Here is an 11,601-nt window from a genome sequence, read left to right on the forward strand (position 1 = left end):
GTGGAACATTCCCTTACAGTGATGGGGATACTGTTCCATAACTTACAAGCCTTCACAGACAGAGCATTTTGTCCAAAGGCTGTTCTTCTGAAAGGCACCTCACAGTCACCTCTAGTGGAAGCCCGTGTCCTGGCACCACTGTGAGTTTTTAATTTAAAGAAGTCCGACATGGGAGATGGGGCTAATCCATTTAACACTTTGTAAACAAAACAGGCATATTTAAAATGTTTAAAATTCTCTAGACTTAATAGATTATGTGTTTGTAATATATTACAAATATGAAAGGAAATTGTTTTTTTATCAAAGACTTTTAAGGCATTTTTATAGAGTGATTCTATTGATTTGAGTGTGTTCATACCGGTCAATGTCCAACTTGTACAACAATATTCAATATGTGATAAAATCATAGAATTTAGAAAAACACCTTAGCAGCCCCAAATGGTATAAATTGACGGATTTGTTTAAAATTTCGTAGATTTAATTTTACTGTACTCGATATTCTTTTTACATGTTTTTTAAAACTTAATGTGGAATCAAGGGTCACACCAAGGTACTTGAATTATGAGAAGATTTCTAATTCTTCTCCTCTTAAAAATACACCAGATTGTTTAATGTCACGGGACTGTTTAGTGAACATCATACAAACTGTCTTTTTAGTATTGAGTAGCAGACAGGATTTAAAAAGCCATTCATTTACAGGGACCAAAGCGGAGGTCAGGATGGCAGAAGCCTCTTGAACACTTTTTGCACTTGTGTAGATGACTGTGTCATCAGCATACATTTGAAATTCAACATCAACACAAGTGTTTGGAAGGTCATTTATATATAAAGAAAATAATAAGGGACCGAGTATTGACCCTTGAGGCACACCAACGGGGACATCTAGGAAAGACGATTTGACACTGTTAATGTTAACACACTGTTTTCTTGAGTCCAAATACGATTTAATCCATTGAATGGTCAGCTTTTGTTGTTCATAGCTCAGATATACAAGATGTCATTCCAATCTGTGTGATATATTATCACAACAAAGAAAAGCATCTTATCTTTTTATGTGGCTGCATTTCTGGAAACAATCCAAGCTTCTTGTACCTGCAGTCACATGTTTTTCAGTTCGCAGTTTAAAAAAAAGGGAAACTAAGAGTGAAAAAAGAAACTGCACATTGTTATTTTACTCAGTCAAAAGGAGGAGCTCAAATCAGTGACAGAGACACACCGAGAGACCAGGGACCGCCCCTGACTCCCTCTCGACCAATCAGCATTGAGAGTCTGGACCTGAAGGTGTGTCTAAGAAACATGAGTAGAATATCAGGAAGCTACAACATGAACACAACTCAGACTGAAGTTAGACTGGAGTGAACTAAAGCAAACGGGTAAGAGCCGTTCCTTCATTCAGATCATTCTAGCACTTGTGCTGCTCTTATAACTGCAAACAATACAATGTTCAGTGTTTTACAGTCAGCATCAGCACAAAAGCAGATTCTTCCTGTTTGTTTTTGCTCCTGCAGTTGATCATGTGTGACTGTGTTTCTTTGAGATTTCATGTTGGTGAATTAACTTTAGGACTCCGTGAGTGTGTGTGTGTGAGTGAACTCTATAATCTGACTTGTCTTGATAGATATTCTGTCCATTTTTTGTTAGAGCTTCAAAGGTCTTGTGATTAACTTGTATTTCACTTCTCTAGTAGAAACCAGTATCAGCTAAACCCAGTCTGGTTATAGATTGTATCTGGGCACAAACAAATCTGACAGCATTTATTACAAATCTGTGTGTTTCATTCAGCCTGCTTGTGTAATCTGTTGGGAATATATGTTAATGCAAAACTAAAAACACAATATTTTACATAAAGTTCCCGAACAGAAAGAGGAAATGCTCATGTGGGGAGCTACTGTACTGTGTAATGCAGGATTATTGGAGTATTTCTCAATGCAGTTGATTAAAGGAAGTGAAATGTGTTTGGGTGTCCAGGGGCCATGGACAAACCAGTGTGCTTGATTGACACGGCGTCCGATGGGAAGCTGTGTGTCCAGCGCTCAGCGTTGCAGGTTCTGGAGCAGATCCAGCAGCCCGTGGTGGTGGTGGCCGTGGTGGGTCTCTACCGAACTGGGAAGTCCTACCTGATGAATCGACTGGCAGGGAAGCAAACAGGTCAGCAGCACTGATGTCATCCAAACGCTCGTGTCCTTCACATGAGTGCATGCAAGTCATTGTGGGGTTTCTGGTGTGTGGTTATCAGGGTTTGCACTGGGCAGCACAATCGAGTCCAAGACGAAGGGCATCTGGATGTGGTGCGTGCCTCACCCCAATAAAGCAGGAACCACTCTGGTGCTGCTGGACACCGAGGGACTCGGAGACGTGGACAAGGTGAAGTAACAGCCTCTATAGTCTGAAAAAAAACATTTACATAAGCATTTTGATGAGACAATGTGCAGGCAAGGATATTTGGACTCAGTCTGGTACACGCTGATAGGCAGCTGCTTGTGTTCACGCTCTGTGTAAAGGTCCTGAGCGTTCTCTCCTAGTGGAAGTGTTGTGTGTCTCGGGGCGTATTTGATTTGACTAAAAACTAAATAAACAAAATAGACTAGTATTATATAGTGTTATTTGCTATTTATCATTTTATAGCTTTATGATTGTAATTAGTGCAGTTTTCATGACCGACACAGTTAACTATGACATTAGGCCTACATGTATTTTTACCTGACGAACCAACTCGTACATGCTTGCTCTGGATTTTTTTATTTATATCTCATACAAATCTGGGAATTCCTTTTCTATTTAAATGATCTTCATCATGCTGTCAACATTCAGTGAAATGTTCTTTTGGTTGTTAATCTGCCTGGTTATTGGTTATTGCTTACAAGAATATAGATTATATTTTATCTTTGGCAGCGCTGGCATGAAGAGCCGTAAAAGTTTAATGAGTTTTGTCTACCTCATGTAGGAGATTAACGTGAGTGTGGTTCGGGTCACGTTTTTTTGCTGTCGCCATTCCATATGATTGGAGAGCTAGAACAATCTAATGCAACAAAGAAAGATATAAGGATAAAGATACAAGACAAAGATATAAGAATGTGACCGAGATGACTGATTATTCTGTTCCCCTAATCTGATGCTCTACAATGACTTTGTGAATTACTGTTCATTTTCATAATGGCTGCCAGGGAAGCAGATGGTCAGTTATTGTCAAGTCAAGTCACCTTTATTTATATAGTGTTAAAACAAAATACATTGCGTCAAAGCAACTGAACAACATTCATTAGGAAAACAGTGTGTCAATAATGCAAAAATGAGAGTTAAAGGCAGTTCATCATTGAATTCAGTGATGTCATCTCTGTTCAGTTAAATAGTGTCTGTGCATTTATTTGCAATCAAGTCAACGATATCGCTGTAGATGAAGTGACCCCAACGTAATAACTTTAGGGGCCAAATAGGACATAGTTATTGTCTGTAGGCTGTCAGGAGTCTATGCATGTCATTCTTGCAATCTCAATATTTGTCAAATGTTTGTCTGTTTCAGGGAGACCCGAAGCATGATACCAAGATCTTGTCTCTGTCTGTCCTTCTGAGTAGCACGCTAGTGCTGAACAGCCAAGGGACGATCGACAACAGAGCTATTGAGGAACTGCAGTATCCTTCCATTCCTACATTATACATTACTGTTAATGGTTAATGAATTTTCTGTCCATGTGTCGTTTGGCTGACATTGTTCTGTGTAGAATGGCAGAAACAGCATTATTAAACCTGTAGTAGCAAGTTCAAATATCCATGGTTTAACTTTCCTGCCTTTTCCAGGGTTTGATCGAATTTAAACGAAAATGAAATTCTCATTTATCAACATGAAAAATGGTAGGAAATTTGTAATCTGTGGAGTGGAGGGCAAAGACAGGAGACAGCACAACAACGGCTTCTGATCCAGTCAGTTTCACAAATGTTTTTCAAAAGGGAACGTCTCAGGTTATGCATGTAACCATGGTTCCCCGAGAAGGGGAATGAGACGCTGCTTCCCAGACAAGACGTGGATGATGTATTTTTGCAGGTGCCCTTTTATACTCTCGTCATGGGCTGCCAATGTCAAGTTCATTATCATGTTTGGACTCATACTTCAGACACCAGTCATTCCGAAGACATTCCTCAAATGCATGCAGTGTCTCGTTCCCCTTCCCAGGGAACCAGGTTTACATGCGTAACCTGAGACGTTTTTATTTTTATTTTATTGTACTGTTCTCTGAGATCCACTTACTCTTTACTCTTTTGGTATTGCATTATGCCAGTCTAGGTGGGGAATGGATTAAGTTTGGGAACCCTTTTATTACACAAATATACTCTCATCCTCTGATAGCTCAAATAAATGCACAACAATTTGGATTGTGCATTACAAATGCAACAGCATATGCACATATATTTTCAGTGACTTTCAAGACCAGTTATATGCTATTCAAGGAGCTCTGAAACTGAAGGAATACATAATTATTGACACCTTTAGCTCTCTGTTTTCTCTATGGCATTAGGATGTTCCCTATTTTCTTAGTATCCAAACCTTAACCATCTACAGATATGTCACAGAGTTAACGGAGTACATCAAGATCAAATCTGATGAGGATGGAGAGGACTCCGAGTTTGTCAAGTTCTTCCCCAGTTTCATCTGGGCCGTGAGGGACTTCACCCTAGAACAAAAAATAAATGGCAATTACGTGACCGAGGACCAATACTTGGAATTTGCCTTGAAGCTGAAACCAGGTGATATTCAAACTGAGCTTTTAAATGATCTGACCATAAATTAGAAATCTAGTCAGCCAGTCAAATAATATTAAAGCGCCCTTATTATTGATTTTTTTAAAATGACCTTTCATGAAGTGTGCAACACAGCTCTAAGTGAATGAAAACATCCTGTAAAATTTTAAATCTGAAAGTGCACATGCAAAATGTTATTGTCTCGCAAAAGCAGTCGACTCTGAATCATTGAAACAAGTAGTTTAAAAATGAATCCCAAGCCATTAAAACATTACCACTTTTTGGAAAAATAGATTTTTGCGTTGGTCTGAATGAAAATGCAAATAATTTTTTTGCCACTAGGTGTCACTTATGGAGCGGTAAAAGCTCACAAACATTGCTTTAAATAAAATCAATCAATCGGACCAATCACCACAGATTAGTGTAATGCAAAAGAGGGGTTTGGAAAAATGAATTGAGTGAATCATTTGGGAGTTGTTGAGCAAATAAGGTAAAAGTAAACAGATTATAAGACCATGAAAGTGATTTTGACTTTACATATATATCAACTTGTTGTTGGGGACTCCAAAACCAAAATATGAACCTTTTATAACCCATAATAGGGGCACTTTAATAATAATAATAATAATAAAATATAATTTCTGCAAAAACATGCAAGCATTTGAAAGCAATTGGGAATTTCAATTTAGGAGCAACACAGTATTTTGCTAATATCTTTGACAAATGCATCTTTTAAAGGCTCTTCAAGAACAGTCAACGAGTTCAACCTTCCACGGCAATGTATCCGAAATTATTTCCCATCCCGGAAGTGTTTTACTTTCCCTTTCCCAACCGCCCCAGAGAAAGTGTCTCATCTGGAGAGCCTGGATCCTGCTGAACTTTCCCCAGATTTTCAGGAGGTCACGCAACGTTTCTGCAACTTTGTCTTTGATAAGAGTGAAGTAAAGAAGCTGAAGGACGGATACACTGTCACTGGCAGAGGTAATCCAACAGGATTTTTTAAATGATGTGACATTTCATATTTGCAATTATTGAATAGAATTGAAAATGTACAATAATAAGAAAAATATATATAATATAAAGAATTAGAATCAGGACTTTCAACTATTCAACCCCACTGAAAGCCTGTGCGATATGCAGCTGGAGTTGATTTTACAGAGCGGTTCCACTGGCAATAAAAGATCTTGGCCAAAAATTAATACAACTTTTTATGGAAATAATTGTTGTGATGTTGCATAACATTGTAAAAACAATGGCAAAACAGCGGTCCAAGGAAAAATATGAAAGTGTCCGATTTATTTTTATACAGGCAGTGTAAAGTCGACATCCCAAAGGCTATCAATAGTGATTCAAGTCTAAAATCTTAAACATTTACTTATTTAATCCAGATTTTTTTCCAGGCAGTGCATGTGTGTATACCAATAGGGTTTTTGAATTGAATGTCTTAAGTTAATGTTTTTTTGCTTCTCCTTCCCTGTAGTCCTGGGTCATTTTGCGAAGACATATGTAGACACGCTTTCCAGCGGTAAAGTTCCATTTCTGGAGAACGCTGTGATCGCCATGGCACTGATTGAGAATCAAGCTGCGGTGAAAGAGGGCCTTGAGGTGTACCAGAGTGGAATGGAGAAACTGAAGAAGTCCTTCCCTCTGGAACTGAAGGAGGTCACATCAGAACACCAACGTCTCAGCAGGACTGCAACACAGGTCCTAATGAAGCGCTCCTTTAAGGACACCGAGGGGACGTACCTGAAATCTCTAGAGGTGATGACCTTTCAATAATAATGTACCACTTAATTGTTCTTAAACGTACTGATCCGGTAAAAGAGTCTAGGTTTACAATAGTTAAACATCTGGTGTTCGAGGATACATTGAGAGGAGTTGATGACTGTTTAAAGGGAGTTCTGGGCATATTTGAGGGGGTGGGGGTTGGGGTTGGCTAATGAGTGATATGTCTCTGACATTTTAATCATTAAAAGAAATCTAAAGGCACCCTCACATTCAGCTTTTGATTAAAAGTTATTTTGAGTCATTGTAGCCTCTAATATATGGTGTTTTTAATTTTTTGTCTCTGATATGTTGTGTGGTGTTGCAGGAAGGCATTAATAATCTCTTTCATGGATACTTGTGTAAAAATGAGGAGGCTTCAAAGAAAAGATGTGCGAATATTTTGTCATCCCTCTCTGGAACAATGACAGAGAAGCTGAAGAAAGGATCCTATGCCATACCTGGTGGTCATCTTCTCTTCTCCCAGGACCTTGAAGACATTGTGAAGAATTATAAAATACAAGCCAATAACGAAGTCAAGGTGATTATCAATGTTTGACATCGATGTTTCACACAACCTGGCCTTTTAGATAATAAAGGGTTAATTCACCCAAAAATGAACATTAACCCATAAATTACTCGCCCTCAAGTCATCATTGATGTACATGACTTTCTTCTTTCAGAGGAATCCAGTCAGAGTTCTATAAAAAACTGGCTTTGATCTTTCAAGCTGTTTTGGGCGTTGAATGCATCAGTCCAAAAGAAGTAAAATAAAAAGCACCAATCAGGGGGGCGGGGGGGTGTTGTGAACAAAGGCATCCTGTAGTGAATTGATGTTTTTTTTTGTTAGTAAAATATCCATATTCAAAACATTATAATCAATTTAAAGGCCATGTTGCAGGTTAACCACCACTTTCGATTAATGGGTACATAAATCACTCAAGATATGTATATCATTTTTAAAATGTCTCAAAAAGTCTTAAAGACCTATTTTTTAAGTTTTTGGTATTAATGGTTTTTTTATGCAACTCGGCGATGACGTCACGTTGGGGAGAAGTCGAAGAAAGGTAGCCTTAGTCTAGTATGATGCCGCGTTGCAGGCAACCCGTAACCCGTGTTTTTCCAACCTTAAACCCGTGAAAATGCACTGGAACGGCAATCAAACTCGTGACTTCCCACCCGTGAACTCGTGTCTCGTACTAGATCGATGTACTCCGAGTTCCGAGGTCACACAGCACGCGAAACAACAATGACAGCCCCTACGGATAATACTGCCTACGGATGCAGTTTATGCAAGTGGCACACGTTGAAAAAACGATTTTAGGTCAATGTACCGTTGCAATAAAAAAAAATAATCTAGTTACAATTCCTTGCGCTCAGAAAGTTTGGCGTAACTTGCCTGGAACGGTACAAAGTCGTTAGTCGTGGTATGAAATAGTGATTACGAGCTCAAAAACCTGCCTGGAACGCAGCATCAGAACTAACGTTATAGCGACTGACTGGGATGAGGAAGAGGTGGCAAGAGCCAACATGTATGATGACCTGCAGCTGTGTAATTTCGAATCTGCCAGACGTGAGAGGGCAAATGAGGAATTGCCAAGAACTGATGTCCGTCAAAGCTTATTAAATGCATGGTGCGAGGAGAATGAGTGGAGAGTTGGTGAAGTGTCCTGGTGAGTTGCTATCATTTAGCATCGCAGCAATGAGCACTGGAGCTAGTCTACGAGCAGCAGTGCACCATAACGACACACACACACACACACACACATATATATATATATATATATATATATATATATATATATATATATATATATATATATATATATATATATATATATTATTTATTTTTATTTATTTTTTACTGTCATTGAGTAGCACCGAGGGAAAAATCAACGTTTTCTTTATATCTAGTGGCAGTGATCATGACATTAGTTCAGATAAGTACCGGTAACCTTTGTCATAGTGTCGTAGAACTGGTAAACGTTGTCTTTGTCATCTAGAAATAGAAGGCATCATGCTAGCTATATGGACGTTTCTAAGAGTTTATCTCTTCCTCCGGTGAAAATGTTGTTGCAAACGTAGCCGCGTGTGTGTCGCTGTGTTTGGCAGGTGCTTGAGTGGGCGGTGCTGTCCCATGGAAACTGCGCTGAAAAGCTTGTGCTGTAAGGAAGTGAGTGCGTTTGGGTCGCTGTTGGTTGATATCTATCTGTCTGTCTATCTATCTATATATGTAGTCTGTCTATCTATCTATATCTATGTATTTATCTATAATCTGCGCTATCTGAATACTCTCGTCTACTACTCGTCTCTCTAGTCACTCTCAATGCTCAAGGCGGGCTTTGGTAAATTCTCTCCCCAACGTGACGTGATGCAATGCATTATGGGGGAAAGGAGACCGCTGTACGATAGTACCTACTTTTTCGTATTATATTCCGTTTTGTGATACCCAACAACATAAAATACAATGGATAACAGTTTAAATGTTTATTACCATCAAGCAAATTGCACAAGCTCGTAAAAAAATTTACCCTGCAACACGGCCTTTAATGTAGCATGCACCAATAGTAATTGCTGTAAATTTGTAAATTAAAGTGGTAATTTTTGTTATATTTGGACCAAAATGTATTTTCGATGCTTCAACAAAATCTAACTGACCCTCTGATGTCACTGGTGAGACATGGACACTTGTATGGTAGACTCCATTGCTTGTTGATATGGACAAAAGCAAAATGTGTTGTTTTGCTGCATTGTTGTATGTGACAAAAAAATATGTCAGTTGTGATGTAAAACCAAATTCCACGAGACTCATGCCCAATGAATAGTTGACCCAAGCATTAGTAGTAGAAGTGATTTTTTGATAGTACTAGTCACAGATATGTGATAGTGGTGGTTCATGTTATGTGGAGTCCACAGGCAGAAGACACACTTGAAGAGTTTCTGAAGCAGAAGTTGGTGGAGTCTAATGCAATTCTGCAGGCTGACAATAAACTGACGGAGAAGGAGAAAAAACTAATGGGTGAGAGTCTTTAGCATGAAACAATAGCTACTTCTAGAGGAGAAAACCAGTTAATCAGAAAAATGCTGCCTTCTTTACACTGAAACGAATACGTTAATAATCAAATACAGTGTAGTTTCTTGCATGCCAAATATCGTTAGTATTCACTAGTTCTGAAGAAAAATGCACAAAGTCTGGACAGCACAAAAAACGAATTGTTATTTTGAAATGTGATTTAAGGCACTTTTGTAGGTGTTTGAAAATGCATCTCAGTATGGACGCTCCAAACACATCACAGATTGACACTTAGTAAAATGTATTTGTTTTATACTTGGCATGAAACCGATGTATTTCAAATACATTTTAGTATATTTATCTTCACTAGGATAAACATAGTCTTTATCTCATGTTCCCAGCACTTGATGTGATCTGCAATCTGCAATGCATTTCCACCAATTTGTAACATAAATAATACAGATGTCTGCCAAATTAAGAAAGTTGTGCTGACAATGTACACTCTAACATGAAAGTCATTAAAATGTCCATATTAAACTTCCCACTAAATGTTATTACTTTTGCCTAATTGTCTTCTTCCAGAGGAAAGAGAGAAGGCCATTCTCCTGGCTCAAGAAATAAACACCAAGGAACAGAAGCAGCGACAGCTGGAAGAGAAGATGGAAACTGAGAGGAGGAGTAATGAAGAGAGGATGACACAGATGAAGGAGAAGATGGATGAGGAGATGAGGTTTCAGAGAGAAGAGGCCGAGCGTGCCATGGACAGCAAACTGAGGGAGCAGGCCGCTCTGATGGAGAAGGGCTTTAAGGAGAAGGCTGACAGGATGAGCCAGGAGATTGAAGAGTTCAGGACGAAGAATAAAAACGCAGAGAAGGAAACTCAGAAACTGTTTGAAAAGATGTTCGCAAACATGAACAAAAGACACGCTGATACTATGAATCTGTTACAGAAGCAACACAGCGAGCAGATGGAGGCGATCAGGAGCATGCCGAAGCCTTCGTCTAATCCCTTCGCTCTGGTCTTAAATCTGCTAGTCGAAGGTCTCAGCGTCTTTGCCGTTGGCTCACGTCGCTGTTAAAGCAGCCATCGATCCCTGGCAGACACTTACAGACAAAGCAAAGTATTAGTGATGGAGGCTGCCAATCAGGGTCCCATCCCCATCATCGGGAGCAAGTGGAGTTCAATGTCTTCCCCAACGATCTTTCAACATATGGATTCAAACTCTGAAACTTGAGATTCCAGCGGTGCTTGTTTCTCCAGTAATACATCCTCAAAAAACTTGCCTTGTCATGGTGTTATAAGACAACTGATACATCCTTCATCATATCCGACTGTTTGGTTTATGGGTAACAGGCTTGAGGATGGAGGAGCGAGTACATGAGGAATCATCCCTTGAGAAGCACCTGAAGTCTATTTCTTTAGCCCATACCTCCTCCATTCAAACCCTTCCAATCAGCTAATGCACTGCCACATTTTTTTCTGATTGGATTAAAGTTTTTGTAATTAAGATAAAAGTATTTGTTTTATAAAGCCATGTGGCAGTGCTGTTATCTTCCGCAAAGTGTTAAAGCCATTTTACTAAAAATATATATTTTTTAATGTATGTATTGAGTTTTAAAATACAGCTCAAACTCAGGCCAAATAAAATACTCCACAATACTTGAAGGGTGTATTTCTTAAAGTTGTAGATCAGGGGTTTCCAACCCTGCTCCTGGAGAGCTACTGTCCTGCAGATTTCTGCTCCAACCTCAATCAAACACACCAGAACCAGCTAATCCGGGTGTTCAGGACTACTTGATAATGACCGACAGGTGTGTTGAAGCGTGGTTGGAAATGAAGTCTGCCGGATGGTAGCTCTCCAGGAGCAGGGTTGGAGATCCCTGTTGTAGATAGAGTAGCTCCCCTTAGAGCAGTGGTTCCCAATCCTGGTCCTGCAGAACCCCCAACACTGCACTGCACATTGTCTCCCTATTCAAACACAACTGATTCAACTCATCAGCTCATTAGTGGAGACTCCAAGACCTCAAATGTTTGTCAGATTTAAAAGCTGTGATTCCCATTCACTTCCATTGTATGACTCACAGCTTGC

General features: G+C 39.3%; 1 protein-coding gene across 1 annotated transcript; it reads left to right on the forward strand.

The window, feature by feature from the left end:
* The first annotated feature begins 1,281 nt into the window (after positions 1–1,281).
* Positions 1,282–11,171, forward strand: LOC132136723 (guanylate-binding protein 4-like). The gene is made up of 10 exons (XM_059547371.1): positions 1,282–1,373; positions 1,969–2,148; positions 2,237–2,364; positions 3,521–3,630; positions 4,556–4,740; positions 5,473–5,715; positions 6,215–6,495; positions 6,827–7,039; positions 9,415–9,517; positions 10,094–11,171. The coding sequence occupies exons 2-10, from the start codon at positions 1,974–1,976 to the stop codon at positions 10,588–10,590; spliced, it is 1,935 nt and encodes a 644-aa protein (XP_059403354.1). The 5' UTR covers positions 1,282–1,373; positions 1,969–1,973; the 3' UTR covers positions 10,591–11,171.
* The last annotated feature ends 430 nt before the right edge of the window (positions 11,172–11,601 follow it).

The sequence above is a fragment of the Carassius carassius genome, chromosome 1 (assembly GCF_963082965.1).
Source record: "Carassius carassius chromosome 1, fCarCar2.1, whole genome shotgun sequence".
Lineage (NCBI taxonomy): Eukaryota > Metazoa > Chordata > Actinopteri > Cypriniformes > Cyprinidae > Carassius > Carassius carassius.

Coding starts and splice junctions, on each gene's coding strand:
- LOC132136723 (XM_059547371.1), top strand. CDS start 1,974: ATGGACAAACCAGTGTGCTTGATTGACACGGCGTCCGATGGGAAGCTG. Junction 2,365..3,520: donor GACTCGGAGACGTGGACAAG/GTGAAGTAACAG, acceptor TGTCTGTTTCAG/GGAGACCCGAAGCATGATAC. Junction 3,631..4,555: donor AGAGCTATTGAGGAACTGCA/GTATCCTTCCAT, acceptor AACCATCTACAG/ATATGTCACAGAGTTAACGG.